Source organism: Mustelus asterias, chromosome 22, assembly GCF_964213995.1.
Source record: "Mustelus asterias chromosome 22, sMusAst1.hap1.1, whole genome shotgun sequence".
NCBI classification, from domain to species: Eukaryota; Metazoa; Chordata; class Chondrichthyes; order Carcharhiniformes; family Triakidae; genus Mustelus; species Mustelus asterias.
In genome coordinates this window covers 1,476,693-1,496,317 of record NC_135822.1, presented here as the reverse complement: position 1 = coordinate 1,496,317, position 19,625 = coordinate 1,476,693, and the positions used below count along the sequence as shown (strand labels likewise).

Here is a 19,625-nt window from a genome sequence, read left to right as displayed (position 1 = left end):
TGAGGAGGAATTTCTTCTGCCAGAGAGTGGTGAATCTGTGGAACTCTTTGCCGCAGAAGGCTGTGGAGGCCAGGTCATTGAGTGTCTTTAAGACAGAGATGGATAGGTTCTTGATTAGTAAGGGGATCAGGGGTTATGGGGAAAAGGCAGGAGAATGGGGATGAGAAAAATATCAGCCATGATTGAATGGCGGAGCAGACTTGATGGGCCGAGTGGCCTAATTCTGCTCCTATGTCTTATGGTCTTGTGTTTGAAAAGAAGAAATATGAAATATTATGGAGAGTAAGCTATGTGTTAGCATGGACAATAGGCAGATTGGCCTGTTGTCATGTGGTAACATTCGGTGATTCTATAAGGCAGGAAACTGGCTATTGAACTAATCCCGACTTGATTTCTAGACCAACAGGCAGAACATGTAAAAACAAAATCCATCTCCAAGAGTGTCTGTAGCACCGTTACTGCCTGAAGAGACCGAGTCCTAATGGACATGGCTGTCAGACTGGGTCTGTAGAAGGTGGTGAGCGAACCAACAAGAAGGAAAAACATACTTGAGCTCACTCAAGCTATTACAGATGCATTTGCCATGACAGTATTGGTTGGTGTGACCTTCACACCGTCCTCTGGGAACAAAGTCCTGTCTTCACTTGGACTGCCTGAATGGGATCGACGCCAAACAGATCTAGCAGCTCAAAACTAGGCAACCATGAGGCGCTGTGGGCCACCAGCAGAACTGTATTCAACCAGAATCGTTAACCTCATGGCCCGGCATATCCCCATTCTACCATCAAACCAGGTGATCAACCCTGGAGAGTGCAGGAATAGCATCCCAGGAGCAGCACCAGGTACACCTGGAGAAGCTACACCACAGGACTATTTGCATTCCAAATGGCATAAGCACCAAATGATAGACTGAGCTAAGTGATCCCACAATCAACGGATCAGATCTAAGCTCTGCAGTCCTGCCATATTAAGTTGTGAATGGTGGTGGGCAACAAACAACTCACGGAAGGAGGAGGCTCCAGTCCCCGTGTTGCCAGGCACTCCTTTCACTGTCGATACTTGGCTTCAGCTTGTCCTCGGCAATGACATTCCAGGTGTTCAGCTCCTTCCCGGATGCTTTTCCTCCACTTTGGGCAGTCTGGGGCCAGGGATTCCCAGCTGTCAGTGGGGACATTGCACTTTCTCAAGGAAGTTTTGTGGGTGTCCTTGAAGCATTTTCTCGGCCCTCTTGGGGCTTATTTGCCATGTTGAAACTCTGAGTAGAGCGCTTGTTTCGGGAGTCTTGTGTCAGGCCTGCAGATGGTGAGGCCCCACCTTCGAGCGCGTGATCGAGTGTGGTCAGTGCGTTGATACTGGAATGCTGGCCTGAGCGTGAACACTGACATTGGGACCCTCAATAAAGTCTCAGACTTTGGCTTAGAGTCAGAGATTGGACAGTTCCAAGGTTCTTATTTGGATAGTTAGCAGGAAATGCTAGATAAAATTCCAAATACAACTCCATATGATTCCCGACTCTACTCCCACCTGACCCAACCTAACTAACCCCACTCCCCGAAACCCTACCAACATCCCCCATTCCTCTGGCCAAATGATCTACCCACCTATGCACCTCACCCACCTGCCACCCTACCCACTTACCTTACCTACCTGTGACCCTGCCACTTGATCCCCCTGCCAGAATGCCCACCAGTCATCCTTACCAACCCTAATACTTCACCCATCCTATCACCCTCCCTGTTCACTCATTCACCCGGCTGCCCATTCAGCCATTCATTAACATTCAGACTGGATATTACAGCTTACCTCCCAACAGCCAGTGCTATAAAAGGGGCAAGTCTTTGGCACAGATTCACTTTGCTGCTCTGTGTGGGTTCTTCCTCTGACAGCGTTCTTCTTCAGCTTGGATCGGAGTCTGAGTCTTTTCAGCGTGTTTAGGACAGTAGTTATTTTCAGTCTGATCAGTGTCTGACACATGGGGTCCAACTCTGACGAGAAGGTTTGAGATGATGAATCTGAAGGAATTTATTTTTAATCAATCAGGTTTTTAAGGTCAACGTTTGCCACGTTGCTGGACAGTTCTCCAGCCTCTCACCATAAATACGTTGTTATTGGCTGGGTAACTGTAGAAAAACCAGTGGGAATAGCTAAAGGTGAAAGTTTCTGCTGTTCAGCTGGGGGTTCCTCATGGAAACAGAGAAACCTGCAGAAATTCTCCCATCCAATCCTTTTTACTCGAGCTTACAAATTCAGTTTCTCATTCTCAGCTTTCCTTGTCTCCCTATATTATTTGTATCATTGTGCTAAATATATAAGACGTTTAAATTAGCAAAATGTTCCGAGCAGTGTCACAGCTCAGGGTTCAACACATCAGGAATTATTGTTTTGAATTTTCCTCCCAAGCTGAAACTACAGCATTGTACTTCCTGCTGCCTTTATCTTTCTGAATTCAAAATTCAATCGCACTGTGTCCTACTCTCTGAACTTCTTTCAGCCCTCCTGCCTCTTCCTTCAATTTTTAAACAGTTTTAAAACCTAAGCTTGTTCCTGTTGATCAACTGCCATTCGATTTGCTCACGTTTCAACTCCGGGTGCTCTGGTTTCCTCCCACAGTCCAAACATGTGTGGATTGGCCATGCTAAATTGCCCCTTAGCGTCAGGGGGACTAGCTAAGGTAAATGCATGGGGTTATGGGGATAGGGCCTGGGTGGGATTGTGTTCGGTACAGACTCGATGGGCCGAATGGCCTCCTTTTGCTCTGTAGAATTCTATGATTCTAACTTTGGAGATTCTTAATCCTTCGCCCAATTTTGATTTGTAACCTTGAACAAACTCTTTGTTTCTGCTTGGCTACCTAGATATTTGATCCTAACTGTCTTTAAGCTCTGTTCTCTGGGATAGTTTTCCACATCTTGAGGTGAGGCTGTTGGCTGAGTGCTCTGCTCTTTATTTTAGGTCCTCCAACGTGATACTCCGTATCCTATCATCCTGCTCCCTCAGTTTGGAGGTTACTGGATCGAGGGGACAAACCATGAAATAAGAAGCTCTCCTGAAACTGAGCAGCTATCATCTCCTTCCAAACTCAAGTTGGAATGTAACACAATCGCCAAACTCTACAGGAAACAGTTCTTGGGAAAGGTAGGAAGAAACTGAGTGAGTTGTGATACACAGAAGAGTCTATTAATCGTAAATAACCTGTATCTACAACAGACAAACATCAGGTCTGCATTTTAAAGTTGCAGTAAAACTGCATAGAAATTCTCAAGTCACAATCCACAGTGTATAAGCAGTCACCCTTCTCCTTTCCTGTCTCCGAATGTGCCTCTTTTCTGTTACTTTGGGCTAACGTCTAAAATCTTGTGCAATGGAGATCCCCGTCTCCATTCATAAACATATCATAATGCCTGGGGACAATGATGTAGACCAGCGGTGGGTGACCTGAGCCACAAGCGGCCCATCAGGGTTCTGAGTGCGGCCCCACAAGACATCTTGATGACCGTTGTCCCCACACAGGGTTGCCACATTCTGCCAGTTTCCATCCACGTGGTTTTCCTTCCGACTGGTGTGACTGAAGTAATTTGCACGCAAAGTAAGAACATAAGAACATAAGAAATAGGAGCAGGAGTAGGCCATCTAGCCCCTCGAGCCTGCCCCGCCATTCAATAAGATCATGGCTGATCTGACGTGGATCAGTACCACTTACCCGCCTGATCCCCATAACCCTTAATTCCCTTACCGATCAGGAATCCATCCATCCGCGCTTTAAACATATTCAGCGAGGTAGCCTCCACCACCTCAGTGGGCAGAGAATTCCAGAGATTCACCACCCTCTGGGAGAAGAAGTTCCTCCTCAACTCTGTCTTAAACCGACCCCCCTTTATTTTGAGGCTGTGTCCTCTAGTTTTAACTTCCTTACTAAGTGGAAAGAATCTCTCCGCCTCCACCCTATCCAGCCCCCGCATTATCTTATAAGTCTCCATAAGATCCCCCCTCATCCTTCTAAACTCCAACGAGTACAAACCCAATCTCCTCAGCCTCTCCTCATAATCCAAACCCCTCATCTCCGGTATCAACCTGGTGAACCTTCTCTGCACTCCCTCCAATGCCAATATATCCTTCCTCATATAAGGGGACCAATACTGCACACAGTATTCCAGCTGCGGCCTCACCAATGCCCTGTACAGGTGCATCAAGACATCCCTGCTTTTATATTCTATCCCCCTCGCGATATAGGCCAACATCCCATTTGCCTTCTTGATCACCTGTTGTACCTGCAGACTGGGCTTTTGCGTCTCATGCACAAGGACCCCCAGGTCCCTTTGCACGGTAGCATGTTAAGGGCGAGTTAAGTGAGGTGCGTGCTGATTGCTCACAACATTGACTAAGAATCGTGCCGCTCCCTCTGTGTCCAAAGTGTCAATAATTATTTTATTTTTACCATTTGGAGTTAGTGACGGTCTTATTAACATATAAACAATTCAACATTTTCCTTAACTCCTTCTGAAATATTCAGCGTGTATTAAATGTATTAAATCTTATTCATGGCGTCACGGTTAATGAACAAGCCCGATTTCAGTCTTGCGGCCCACCTGCGATGGAGGGCCACTCGTTCCCCGAGGTTGCCCCTTACTGGGGCTGACGGTTAATAATGAATGTTGCCGCTGTATCCGTGAGGATTCCACAATCGGAGATCAACAAACCAGAGCAAATTCTCCCATCAGATCCTGCTCCTGCCTCGAGTCTGCAAATTCCCCTTCCCTGCCACATCTATTTTTAGCTTTGTACTAAGCAAGTCGCACAGTTCGACTGGCAAATGTACCCAATGTTTTCAGTTACACGTGGAAGGAAGTGACAGTGAGATTAATTTCTGTGAATTCGGGGAAATGAGAGGATGGAAGAGCTGTAAAAGACATACACAGTAATGTCAGTGGACATGTACAGACTAGTGTGTGTCAGGGCATTTCATTTGGAATGTGAAATCAACAAATGTAGATTTTGATCAGAATCTGCTTATGAATATTGAATTGCCTGTTTGTTCTTTTTTGAACCAGGAACATTTTAATTATTACTGCATTGACAGTGCACTGGGACACTTAGTATTCTCCCTCAAATATGATGTCATTGGCGACCAAGAACATCTCCGCCTCTTGCTGAGGTAGGTCCGTCAGCACAGAGAAGACCCTGTCTCCGTGAGCACTGAGTTTTTCGTGTCCACAGGTGCCGGGGGGTGGGGGGTGAAACACCTACAAGTGAAAATTTCTGATTTTAAGAAACATTCTAGCTAATTCCCTGGATTTACTGTGTAATGTGGGGAAAATCCTATTAGCTCCAATTCAGTCATGAATTTGAGTCTCTACTCATCTCAGGAGTGGTATGAGCTTTGCTAATCACTGGGGCTCCAAAGTTACAGTTTCAAAATAAGCACATGATGCAGTTCCATCGTTTTACAATGACTAATGCGTCACTCTTCATATAATTGATTCTTGAACCAATTCCAAACCAATTTGGTGGGCAGCCTGTGGGCAACACGGTGGTACAGTGGTTAGCACTGCTGCCTCCCAGCACCAGGAACCGGGGTTCAATTCCAGTCTTGGGTCACTGTCTGTGTGGAGTCAGCACATTCTCCCCGTGTCTGTGTGGGTTTCCTCCAGGTGCTCCGGTTTCCTCCAACAGTCCAACGATGTGCTGGTTAGATGGTTTGGCCATGCTAAATTGCACATTAGCGTCCCGGGATGCATAGGTTATGGGAATTAGCTGGGTAAACATGTGGGGTTGTGGGGATGGGGCCTGGGTGGGATGCTCTGTCAAAGAGTCGGTGCAGACTCGATGGACTAAATGGCCGCCTTCTCCACTGTTGAGTTTCTGTGAATTATTGGTTTTGGAAAATGTAATGAAACACTGTTAAATGAGCACACTCATTTATTTTGCTTGAAGCCTTAATTAAAACGTGTTTGGCAAAATAATTCTCCTTTGTTTATTAAGATAAAGGGAATTTTATTAATCATCTTGTGTTTATTTTTATTCCTTTTAATATTTTGTCCACAGAACCAAATACAAAACCTATCAGGATGTGATCCCCATTTCCTGTCTCACTGAATTTCCTAATGTGGTCCAAATGGCAAAGGTGCGTAAATACTCTTTTGTCTTCCTTTAGAAATAATTAAGAATCTCCTGGTTAAATGTTTGGGTGGATGGAAATACTGTTGATAATGAACAATGCCCGTTCGCTGTCCCCAAAATGGCTGCCAGTTCGGATATGGACCTGCGGCCCTTCAGAGCCGTGGTCACCGGCATTTATCGTGAGTCTTCTCCTTAACAAAGTCACCAGGACCAAGTTGATATGATACAAAAACTGAGTGTTGTTGGAGCTGCACTGATCCAGGCGAGTGGAGAATATTCCACCACATTCCTGACTTGTGGCTTGTAGATGGTGGACAGGCTTTGATTGCTTTGATGCTCCAGTCTTTAGTGAGTTTTGACAAGGTCAGTTTATAAAGGAGAAAAAAATACAAAACAGTCATGGGGTACAGGCGAGGGTTTTCTGGTTTTAACGCTACCAAATGGGGCAAAAAGGGGGAGGTAATGATGTAGTGGTATTATAATGGTCACTGGACTATAATCCAGAGACCCAGGGTGATGCTCTGGGGACCTGGGCTCGAATCCCACCACGGCAGAAGGTGAAATTTGAATTAGATGAAAATCTGGAATTAAAAATCCTGGTTCACTATCCACCATCCTTACCCGGCCTGGTCTACATGTCACTCCAACAATGTGATTGGCTCTTAACGGCTCTCTGAAATGGCCTAGCAAGCCACTTAGTTGTAGCAAACCACTCAAAGATCTAAAAAGAATGAAACTGAACGGACTACTCAGCATCAACCGAAGCACCGGAAACACCAGAAAACCCAACTCAATTGACCCTGCACTGTCCTCCTTACCAACAGCTGGGAGAGCTGTTTCATAGACTAGTCACACAACAACTTCCACATATATCAGCAGAGATCATCTTGCTGATGATATCCCACACACCACCATCATTATCCCTGGGTATGTCCTGTCCCACCAGCTGGACAGACCCAGCAGAGGTGGTGGGACAGTGGTATACAGTCAGGAGGGTGTTGCCCTGGGGTCCCTGCTTCAGTGTCTGAGGGGAGTGTCCTAGGCCCAACCATCTTCAGCTGCTTCATCAATGACTTTCCTTCCATCATAAGGTCTGAAGTGGGGATGTTCGCTGACGATTGTGCAATGTTCAGCACCATTCGCAACTCCTCAGATACTGAAACAGTCCATGTTCAAATGCAACAAAATCTGGACAATATCCAGGCTTGGACTGACAAGTGGCAAGAAACATTCACGCCACACAAATGCCAGGCAATGACCATCACCAACAAGAGAGGATCCAACCACTCCCCCGTTGACATTCAATGGCATTGCCATCGCTGAATCCCCCACTATCAACATCCTGGGGGGTTACCATTGACCAGAAACTGAACTGGACTAACCTTATAAATACTGTGGCTACAGGAGCAAGCAAGAGGCTAGGAATCCCGTGGCGAGTAACTGACTTATACTTCCCGAAGCCGGTCCATGATCTACAAGGCATAAGTTAGGAGTGTGATGGAATACTCTCCACTTGCCTGGATGGGTACAGCACCAACAACACTCAAGAAGCTCGACACCATCCAGGATAAAGCAGCCCCGCTTGATTGGCACCCCATCCACCAACTTAAATATCATGATATGGAGATGCCGGCATTGGACTGGGGTGGGCACAGTAAGAAGTCTCATAACACCAGGTTAAAGTCCAACAGGTTTATTTGGTAGCACGACCTTTCGGAGCGGACAGACCCAGCAGAGGTGGTGGCACAGTGGTATACAGTCAGGAGGGAGTTACTCTGGGGTCCCTGCTTCAGTGTCTGAGGGGAGTGTCCTAGGCCCAACCATCTTCAGCTGCTTCATCAATGACCTTTCATCCATCATAAGGTCTGAAGTGGGGATGTTCGCTGGCGATTGTGCAATGTTCAGCACCATTCGCAACTCACCTTCATCAGGTGAGGACTTTAACCTGCTGTTGTGAGACTTTGTACTGTAACTTAAATATCCACAAACATTCAATCTCCTCATCACCGAGCAGTTTTGTGAGCAGCTTTGGGCCCCGTATCTAAGGAAGGATGTGCTGGCCTTGGAAAGAGTCCCGAGGAGGTTCACAAGAATGATCCCTGGAATGAAGAACTTGTCGTATGAGGAACAGTTGAGGACTCTGGGTCCGTACTCGATGGAGTTTAAAGGATGAGGGGGGATCTTACTGAAACTTGCAGGATACTGCGAGGCCTGGATAGAATGGACATGGAGAGGATGTTTCCACTAGTAGGAAAAACTTGAACCAGAGGGCACAACCTCAGGCTAAAGGGACAATGCTTTAAAACAGAGATGAGGAGGAATTTCCTCTGCCAGAGAGTAGTGAATCTGTGGAACTCTTTGCCGCAGAAGGCTGTGGAGGCCAGGTCATTGAGTGTCTTCAAGACAGAGATAGATAGGTTCTTGGTTAATAAGGGGATCAGGGGTTATGGGGAAAAGGCAGGAGAATGGGGATGAGAAAAAAATCAGCCAAGATTGAATGGCGGAGCAGACTCGATGGACTGAGTGGCCTAATTCTGCTCCTATGTCTTATGATCTTATAGACACTCAATTCCAGCAGTGTGTACCATCTACAAGATGCACGACAGCAACTCATCAAGGTTCCTGAGGCTGCACCTTCCAAACCCACAATCACTCCCATCTCGAACGACAAAGACAGCAGATATGTGGGAACACCACCACTTGCAAATTCCCCTCCCAAGTCATCCACCATGCTGACTTGGAACGACTCGCCATTCCTTCACTGTCACTGGCTCAAAATCCTGGAATTTCCTCTCTAACAGCACTGTGGGTGTACCTACACCACACGGACTGCAGCGATTCCAGAAGGCAGCTCACTACCACCTTCCCAGGGGCAGTTAGGATTAAGTAATAAATACTGGCCAAGCCAGCGACGCCCATATCCCATGAATATTTTTTTTTAAAAATCTATTCCCAGAGGAATGTGGTATTATTACCTGTTCCAGTTCTAGATAAAGGAGACTTGTCTGTATATGTTTTTATGAAGCTTGCCATTATTTATACTGAGCTTTCTTACAATATTCCGGAAGGAAATGGTAATCCGCTGCTGTATTCTGTGTTAATCTTGGAAGATCAGCAGTGCTCCATATTTCTCTTTGTTGGAAAATGTTTTAGCTTGCAGCCAGACAATAGGTGAAACTGATTCAGGTTAGATTGGCTGCCAGAAGAAACCTCGCATCATTCTAGCTTCTCCCCTGTGGAATTAGGAATTAGATTGCAAACTTTCCAAAGCTTCTTACAAAGACCAGATGCTTTGATTGCTGATGAGAGTGATTTTAATGAGTTCATAATGTCATCTTACCCATTTTTAAGAAACAAATAGTGGAATGTTAAGGCCATTTATAAATGTATCACAGAATCACAGAATACTACAGTGTCCAAGAGGCCCTTCAGCCCATCGAGTCTGCACCGACGCATGAAAGGCCCTACCTGCCCACCTAATCCCACTTGCCAGCACTTGGCCCATAGCTTTGAATGCATTTGACAAAGTCCCTCATGGTAGGCTGGTGAAAAAGGTTGGATCTCATGGGATAAAGGGGGAGGTGGCTAGATGGGTGGAGAACTGGCTTGGTCACAGAAGACAGAGGGTGGTAGTGGAAGGGTCTTTTTCCGGCTGGAGGCCTGTGACTAGTGGTGTTCCGCAGGGCTCTGTATTGGGACCTCTGCTGTTTGTGATTTATATAAACGATCTGGAAGAAGGCGTAACTGGGGTGATCAGTAAGTTTGTGGACGACACAAAATTGGCAGGACTTGCAGATAGTGAGGAGCATTGTCAGAAGCTACAGAAGGATATAGATAGGCTGGAAATTTGGGCAAAGAAATGGCAGATGGAGTCCAATCCTGATAAATGCGAAGTGATGCATTTTGGTAGAAATAATGTAGGGAGGAGCTATACGATAAATGGCAGAATGATAAAGGGTGTAGATACCCAGAGGGACCTGGGTGTGCAAGTCCACAGATCCTTGAAGGTGACGTCACAGGTGAAGAAGGCATATGGCATGCTTGCCTTTATAGGACGGGGCATAGAGTATAAAAGTTGGGGTCTGATGTTGCAGATGTATAGAACGTTGGTTCGGCCGCATTTGGAATACTGCGTCCAGTTCTGGTCGCCACACTACCAGAAGGACGTGGAGGCTTTGGAGAGAGTACAGAGGAGGTTTACCAGGATGTTACCTGGTATGGAGGGGCTGAGTTATGAGGAGAGATTGGGTAGACTGGGGTTGTTCTCCCTGGAAAGACGGAGGATGAGGGGAGACTTAATAGAGGTGTATAAAATTATGACAGGCATAGATAGGGTGAACGGTGGGAAGTTTTTCCCCAGGTCGGTGGTGACGTTCACGAGGGGTCATAGGTTCAAGGTGAAGGGGGGGAGGTTTAACACAGATATCAGAGGGACATATTTTACACAGAGGGTGGTGGGGGCCTGGAATGCGCTGCCAGGCAAGGTGGTGGAGGCGGACACACTGGGAACGTTTAAGACTTATCTAGATAGCCATATGAACAGAGTGGGAATGGAGGTATACAAAAGAATGGTCTAGTTTGGACCAGGGAGCGGCACGAGCTTGGAGGGCCGAAGGGCCTGTTCCTGTGCTGTATTGTTCTTTGTTATGACGTGCCAAGTACTCATTCAGGTACTTTTTAAAGGATGTGAGGCATCCCACCTCCATCACCCTCCCAGGCAGTGCAGACCCTCACCACCCTCTGGGTAAAAAGATTTTTTCTCAAACCACTCCCATACCTCCCACCCCTCATATATTTTAACGATTATTAGACTAGCCGATAAAGTTTTAGAAATTCCCACTTTTAAGCTTTTAACATTTTTATTTGAAGACGGATTGAGATTTTCTATAACATTAAAGTAAATTAATACTTGTGACCCTGTATCATCACATTATAATGTCTTCTGTTGATGTTGATCAGATGGTATGGTTTGGTTGATTGGATGGTATGGTTTGGTTGACTGGATAGTATGGTTTGGTTGACTGGATAGTATGGTTTGGTTGACTGGATGGTATGGTTTGGTTGACTGGATAGTATGGTTTGGTTGACTGGATAGTATGGTTTGGTTGACTGGATGGTATGGTTTGGTTGACTGGATAGTATGGTTTGGTTGATTGGATAGTATGGTTTGGTTGATTGGATGGTATGGTTTGGTTGATTGGATGGTATGGTTTGGTTGATTGGATGGTATGGTTTGGTTGATTGGATAGTATGGTTTGGTTGATTGGATGGTATGGTCTGGGACTGTTGGCTCATGTCACTATGAAGCAATATTATGCTGGCACACGCAGTACAGACAGGTTTGTGTGGAGTGGAATTTGAGACGGCTTCTGTTTTGATTAATGGGCTTACAGAAACCAACACAAAAATAAGAGCAAGATACTGCGGATGCTGGAGATCTGAGATAAAAACAAAGTTCTGGAAATTCTCAGCAGGTCCAGCAGGAACTGTGGATAGAGAAACAAAGTTAACATTTTAAGTCCAATATGACTCTTTGGAACTGAAGAGAGGTAGGAATGTGATAGGTTGGTAAATGAGAGGTCAATGGTAAAAATTACAGCATGCTGCTGTGCAGAGGGACCTGGGTGTTCTTGTGCATGAATCACAAAGAGTTGGTTTGCAGGTGCAGCAGGTAAGTAAGAAGGCAAATGGAATTTTGTCCTTAATTGCTAGAGGGATGGAGTTTAAAAACAGAGAGGCTATATTGCAGCTGTATAAGGTGCTGGTGAGGCCACACCTGGAGTACTGTGTACGGTTTTGGTCTCCTTACTTGAGAAAGGATATACTGGCACTGGAGGGGGTGCAGAGGATATTCACTAGGTTGATTCCGGAGTTGAGAGGGTTGGCTTATGAAGAGAGACTGAGTAGACTGGGGCGATACTCATTGGAATTCAGAAGAATGAGGGAGATCTTATAGAAACATATAAGATTATGAAGGGAATGGATAAGGTAGAAGCAGGGAAGTTGTTTCCACTGGCAGGTGAAACTAGAACTAGGGGGCATGGCCTCAAAATAAGGGGAAGCAGATTTAGGACTGAGTTGAGGAGGAACTTCTTCACACAAAGGGTTGTGAATCTGTGGAATTCCCTGTCCAGTGAAGCAGTTGAGACTACCTCATTGAATGCTTTTAAGGCAAGGATAGAAAGGACAGTAAAGGAGTTGAGGGTTATGGTGAGCAGGCGGGTAGAGTCATAGAGGTTTACAGCATGGAAACAGGCCCTTCGGCCCAACTTGTCCATGCCGCCCTTTTTTAAAAAAAAACCCTAATCTAATCCCAATTGCCCGCATTTGGCCCATATCCCTCTATACCCATCGTACCCATGTAACTATCTAAATGCTTTTTAAAAGATAAAATTGTACCCGCTTCTACTACTACCTCTGGCAGCTTGTTCCAGACACTCACCACCCTGTGTGTGAAAAAATTGCCCCTCTGAACACTTCTGTATCTCTCCCCTTTCACCTTAAACCTATGCTCTCTAGTTTTAGACTCCCCTACCTTTGGGAAAAGATATTGACTATCTACCTTGTCTATGCCCCTCATTATTTTATAGGCCTCTATAAGATCACCCCTCAGCCTCCTACGCTCCAGAGAAAAAAGTCCCAGTCTATTCAGCCTCTACTTATAACTCAATCCATCAAGTCCCTGTAGCATCCTAGTAAATCTTTTCTGCACTCTTTCTAGTTTAATAATATCCTTTCTATAATAGGGTGACCAGAATTGCACACTGTATCCCAAGTGTGGCCTTACTAATGTCTTGTACAACTTCAACAAGACGTCCCAACTCCTGTATTCAATGTTCTAACCGATGAAACCAAGCATGCCGAATGCCTTCTTCACCACTCTGTCCACCTGTGACTCCACTTTCAAGGAGCTCTGAACATGTACCCCTAGATCTCTTTGTTCTGTAACTCTCCCCAACGCCCTACCATTAACTGAGTAAGCCCTGCCCTCGCATTTGTCTAAATTAAACTCCGTCTGCCATTCATCAGCCCACTGGCCCAATTGATCAAGATCCTGTTGCAATTGGAGATAACTTTCTTCACTGTCCACTGTGCCACCAATCTTGGTGTCATCTGCAAACTTACTAACCATGCCTTCTATATTCTCATCCAAATCAGTAATATAAATGATTTATAAGTAAGTGGAGCTGAGTACACAAAAAGATCAACCATGATCTTATTGAATGGCGGAGCAGGCTCGAGGGGCCAGATGGCCTACTCCTGCTCCCAGTTCTTTTCTTCTGTTTTATGCTCTTGAAAAAGAGGGAAGGGTCTGGTGGACAAAAGGGAAGGTCAGTGATGCATTCGAGGGTGAAGAAAACTTAACTATCAAACGTGTTGATGCACTATCAATTATGACACGAAGACTCCAGTGAGTGAGGGAAACTAATAGGCTTTTATTCACAGAGAACAGGAGCACACCCTTGTAGCTGACCTGGTCTAGACTGAGGTGAGGAGGAGGAGGGACCATCACCTTTGTACCCCACTCTGGGTGGAAAGGGAGGAGTCTCGGGCCAGGTGCAGCATGGGCGTGTCCAGGCATATACATGTAGTAACAGTGGTTCACCACACGTGTCATGAAACAAAAGGCAAAGGACTGGTAATGACGGCATTAAAGAAGTTAAGCATAGGACCAAAGTAGGTGTTAATATCAGATTAAAGTCTGAAAGCAAAAACAATATACAAACGGACATTTGAAAAAAAAATTCAAAATGGAGGACTGAGTTAATGGTCTGATGTCATTGAACTCCGTGTTGACTCCGGAAGGCTGTAAAATACCTAATCAGAAGATGAGGTGATGTTCCTCCAGTTTGCGTTGGGCTTCACTGGGAGAGTGCAACAGGCTGAGGACTGAAATGTGGGTATGAGAGCAAAATGGTGAATTGAAAAGGCAAGGCAGGAAGGTCAGGACCACGCCTGCTGATTGAATGGAAGTGTTCTGCAAAGAAGCCACCCAAGTGAGAGGGCATGGGATCCAAGGGGCTGCTGCCCTGTGGATCCAGAACTGGCTTGCCCAAAGGAGGCAGAGAGTGGGTATAGATGGGTCTTTTTCTAATTGGAGGTCAGTCACCAGTGGTGTGCTCCAGGGATCTGTTCTGGGACCCTTGCTGTTTGTCATTTTCATAAATGACCTGGATGAGGAAGTGGAGGGATGGGTTGGTAAGTTTGTCGACGACACAAAGGTTGGTGGGGTTGTGGATAGTCTGGAGGGATGTCCGAAGTTACAGAGGGACATAGATAGGATGCAAGACTGGGCGGACAAGTGGCAGATGGACTTCAACCCAGATAAATGCGTAGTGGTCCATTTTGGCAGGTCGAATGGGATGAAGGAGTACAATATTAAGGGAAAGACTCTTAGTACGGTAGAGGATCAGAAGGACCTTGGGGTCCGGGTCCATAGGACTCTAAAATCGGCCCCTCAGGTGGAGGAGGTGGTTAAGAAGGCGTATGGTGTGCTGGCCTTTATCAATCGAGGGATTGAGTTTGGGAATCCGGGGATAATGATGCAGCTATATAAGACCCTCGTCAGACCCCACTTGGTCAGACCCCACTGTGCTCAGTTCTGGTCGCCTCATTACAGGAAGGATGCGGAAAAGATTGAAAGGGTGCAGAGGAGATTTACAAGGATGTTGCCTGGATTGAGTGGCATGCCTTATGAGGATAGGCTGAGGGAGCTCTGTCTTTTCTCCTTGGAGAGACATAGGATGAGAGGAGACCTAATAGAGGTATATAAGATGTTGAGAGGCATAGATCGGGTGGACTCTCAGAGGCTTTTTCCCAGGGTGGAAATGGCTGCTACGAGAGGACACAGGCTTAAGGTGCTGGGGGGTAGGTACAGGGGAAATTTTAGGGGGAAGTTTTTCACACAGAGGGTGGTGGGCGAGTGGAATCGGCTGCTGTCAGTGGTGGTGGAAGCAAACTCAATAGGGTCTTTTAAGAGACTCCTGGATGAGTATATGGGACTTAATAGGATGGAGGGTTATAGGTTGGCCTAAAAGGTAGGGATATGTTCGGCACAACTTGTGGGGCCGAAGGGCCTGTTTTGTGCTGTAGTTTTCTATGTTTCTAAACCTGTGTTTAATCTCTGCAGTGTACATACAAACAAGGAGCAGGAGGCGGCCATTCAGCCCCTGCTCCACCATTTAATAAGATCATGGCCAATTTGACTGTAACCTCAAATCTACACTCTGCCTACTCACGATTACTTATCAACTCCTGTACAGTGAATACAGTAAACTAAACCGAAAGAAGTATAAACAAGTCGCTGCTTCACCTGAAAGGAGTGTTTGTGACCTTTGGACTGTGAGGAGGGAGCAACTAAAGAGACAGGTGTTACACCTCCTGTGATTGTATGGGAAGGTGCCGTGGGAAAGGGATGAGGTGTTGGGTGATGGAGGAGTGGACCAGGGTGTCACAAAGGGAACATCCCTTTGGAATGCTGGGAGGGGAGGGTAAGGTCTGTTTGGTAGTGACATCATGCTCGAGTTGGGGGAAATGGCAGAGGATGATCCTTTCAGTGTGGAGGCTGGTAGGGTGAAAAGTGAGGAGAAGGGGAACATTATTGTGGTTCTGGGAGGGAGGGGAAGAGGTGAGGACAAGGGTGCGGGAAATGGGTTGGACACGGTTGAGTGTCCCATCAACCACAGTGGGGCAGGGGCGGGGGATTCTCAGTTAAAGAGAGAAAAGGCAGTCATGAGAGAAACACCATTGTGGAAAGTGGCCTCATCGGAACAGATGTGATGGAGACAGAGAAACAGGAATAATGGAATTGAGTCCTTTCAGGAAGTGGAGTGTGAAGAGGTGTACTCGAGATATCTGTGGGAGTCAGTGGGCTTGTAATGAATATTCATACACAGCCTTTCCCAGAAATACAGCCAGAGAGATTAAGGAAGGGGACAGTTGAGGATGGACCAGATGAAGATGTGAGAAGGATGGAATTTCAGAACAAAATTGATGAGTTTTCCCAGTTCTGGCTAAGAGTATGAAGTGGCTCCAATACAAAGAACAAAGAAGAGTACAGCACAGGAACAGGTCCTTCAGCCCATCAAACCTGTGCTGTCACATTCAACAATGTAACACAAAAGGATTTGTGGGAAGGGGGCCAGAGTAGGACTGGAACAAGAATGTTCCGCAAACCCCACAAAAATACTCTGTAATTTTTCTGGCCTCTGTATTGTTCAGAATGCCATAAATTCAAGTTACTAATCTCACTGAAACAAACAGCTTTCTCGCCTGTTTTACACTTAAAATTTTTTGAGAAAATTCCACCCCATCACTGGCTTGGGTCAGTGTTATCTCTCTCTTTCACTCTCTCCCTCTTCCATCTCATTGTCTCTCTGCCATCTCGCTCTCTATCTATCCTGTCTCTCGCTCTCTATCTTTCTCATTTCACTCACTCTTTCCCATTTCTCTCTTCCACCATCCCCTCTCTATTTCCCTATCTGTCTCTCATCGCTTCCCCTCTCTCCCTCTCTCTTCCCTTCTCTTTCTTTCCAACCACTCCCCACCTCACCTCTATCTCAGCCCTGAAGAAAATGCAACCAGACAAACTGAATGTGCATCTGACTTTAAGATGCAGCAGCCTCTGGAGCCAGCCTCCCTATGTTTACCTTCTCATATTTAATTCCAATAAAGTTAAGTATCTCTTTAATTTTCCTCTTTGACCATTGGTCAATCTCCTCCTTCCTCATTTGTTCAGCTTTCCCTTCTTCCCAATTGGTAAGGGACTAAAGGATATTGTCCAACCTGCGTTGGGGTCACAGGAAGTGAAACCTACCTGAGAAGGAATTTGAACATCTGTTGTAAAGTTAGAAAGCAAACTCCTGAGTTCTGACTGCCTGGCAGATCTGCCACATGGTTCAATGGTTCCCACTGCGTGAGCAATCCCAATGTTGCTAATCAGTGGAAGAAACTTTCTGAAATGATCTTTTGTTCCTCTATTTGCAGCTGGTTTGTGAAGAAGTGAATGTAGATCGTTTCTACCCAGTTTTATACCCTAAGGTAGGTGTCAGTTCTAATTTTCAATCCCTTTCATTTCTCTGATCTACCTTTCATCATCTCATTTCTGTAGCTGTTATTGCACTTGCTGGTGAATGTTAATTACGAAGTGCTCAGGGGAATGTTGCTGATGTAAGTGAATGCTTTGCTTTGAAGTGACTTTGTTACATTTCCTCCTGTCTCTTTCAGGCCTCTCGGCTAATTGTGACATTTGACGAACACGTCATCAGCAATCATTTCAAGTTTGGTGTTATTTATCAGAAGTTTGGCCAGGTGAGTGCATCCCACCAGCAGCAGGAGTCAGCAACGTCCCCCTGTTCTGAATGTTTTGTACAATGTGCGTTTTAGTGGTCTATTTATTGCTGTTTGTGGAAATTGCCTGCCTCATTTTCCCACATTGCAACAGTTCAAAACTTCAAACAATGTTTGACTGGCAGTGAAGTGCTGGGACACGCTGAACGGCACTATACAAATGCACAATATTTACTCTTACTGAACAGCTGCAATTTTCTTTCAGATTATCTTACCCAGACTTGCCGATTCCAACACACTCCTGGCAAGCCTCCCACACTCTGCCTTCCGTGAACCTGACATCTGGCCATGTCTTAACTCGCACCAAGTTCCGTTCCCCTCCTCCACCCTATCAGAGAGGAACATCAGAACAGGAGAAGGCCATTCAGCTGCTCCAGCCTGCTCAACCATTCATTAAGATCATGGCTGGTCTGGTTGTGGTCTCAACTCCACTTTTCCGTCTGCCCCTCCATGACCCTCAACTCTCGCATCCATCAAAAATCTGCCTAACTCAGCTTTGAAAAAATTCAGTGACCCACAGCCTCCACTGCTCTCCGGGGCGTGGGGGGGAGGAGGGCGGTGGTGGGGGCTGCTTGGGGGAGAGAATGGCCCTCTGAGAGAAAAACATTCTCCTCATCTCAGCCTTCAAACGGTTCTTTTATCAGTGGTTTCTTCATTTGTGGGAGTGATCATTCAGTGGGTGTGGTGCTCGGAATCCACATGAGATTATTCGATTGATTCTTCGTCTGGGAAATGAGACCACTCTGGTCTGGATTTCCTGGCAGTGTACTTTATCATTGCATCACAAAGAAACCAGCTTTCTTTAATTAAAATCCCCAGCCTTACCCTGAGCTTTCCATTCTCATCTTCAGTTCAAGGTTGGCATGTCCTCGGGCTTGCCGGTTTTTGCTGTGGGGTCTTCATATGACTGAACAAGCTGCAGACCTCTGGCACATGGAGCAGAATGTCTGGGATCTGGACTGCGGGAATTTCTTCCTTTTCTTTACCTGTCTATCGTTGCTCTGCTTCATCATTGGGGCATTGGGACGTGAAGTGTGATGCAGTCCAATGGCAAGCTGTTGCCATGTTGAACGATTGGTAGCTCCTCCCAGTCATCAGTGACAATGCTGCCATGCTTTAAGGAGAGATTCAGAGACTCTTTGTCCTCCCCAGGAACGTTCGCCATTTGAGAGTTGGGAGATCAGGATGCAGCAGCATTTACACAGGAGAGCTCTGTCCACAACTGAAGTGGTTTACAAACGGACTAAATTTGAAACTGAACTGTCCAATTGTAACCACTTCAGGATGAATTTCCAAACCAGAGTTCCAGTTGCAGTGAAGTTAACTGGGACCAGTGATTGTTTACACTGCACTAATCTTAACTTTTATATAAACTACGACATGCACTTAGTAAGAGGTTTTTGTTGGAAATGAAGGCACTGATTATATTTTAAAGAGTCGGAGAACAAAGTGATCCAAGTAGAGTTGCACGTTTCCTGTTTCAAATTGATTTTTGCACAGCTCAATGTATTATAAATGGTACTTCAGCCTTTTAAAGAAGCCTCTGAAATCTGTGCGGCGTAAAGATCAAAATAATGGATTTTCTCCCACACGAATGCACTTTTCTCCTTTGCTGTCTTCCATATCATTCTTGTGAGACTCACCAGTTCAGTCAAGTGTAAAAAGTATTTCATTTGTTTTAACAGCGACTCACTCATCTTTGAAAGTGTACCATTGAGAGTTCAATTATAAAATAATTTCAATCCACAAAATAAATCATTTATTCAGTATTATTAATCAGTGCGAATTTCCGTCCAACGCCAATCATTGTACAGCCTATTGCACATCGATGACAAACCTATTTTAAAATTTGAGGAGAGCAGGGCCTCATTGGTTTGTAATTAAACAAAATGTATCCTTAATTAGAAATGTTTAGGGCGGGATTTTCTGGGCCGCGCTCGCCCCAAAACTGGAAAATCCTACCCGAGGTCAACGGACCTTTCCATGGTCCGCCCCTCGCCCGCTCCGATTCCCGTGGCAGGCGGGATGGGAAAATTCGACCCTTAATCATTTTAATTCACTTTATTATTAAGTGATAGCCTTGATTATATTTTGCAGGAAGTAAATGTAGCAAAGGACTTGCATTTCTATAGTGGTGTTTGAGATACTCCAATGTGCTT

The 19,625-nt window shown here is 45.7% G+C and overlaps 1 protein-coding gene across 6 annotated transcripts in view; it reads left to right on the top strand.

Moving 5' to 3' along the window:
- The window catches only part of LOC144509679 (rap1 GTPase-activating protein 1-like), a 220,362-nt gene that overhangs the window by 115,628 nt on the left and 85,109 nt on the right, over positions 1-19,625 (top strand). For all 6 annotated transcript variants that reach the window (XM_078238454.1, XM_078238455.1, XM_078238457.1 and 3 more), the window contains 5 exons: positions 2,953-3,135; positions 5,049-5,152; positions 6,043-6,121; positions 17,104-17,157; positions 17,344-17,427. In XM_078238454.1, coding sequence (XP_078094580.1) covers positions 2,953-3,135; positions 5,049-5,152; positions 6,043-6,121; positions 17,104-17,157; positions 17,344-17,427 — 504 coding nt within the window. The remainder of the gene's footprint in view (positions 1-2,952; positions 3,136-5,048; positions 5,153-6,042; positions 6,122-17,103; positions 17,158-17,343; positions 17,428-19,625) is intronic.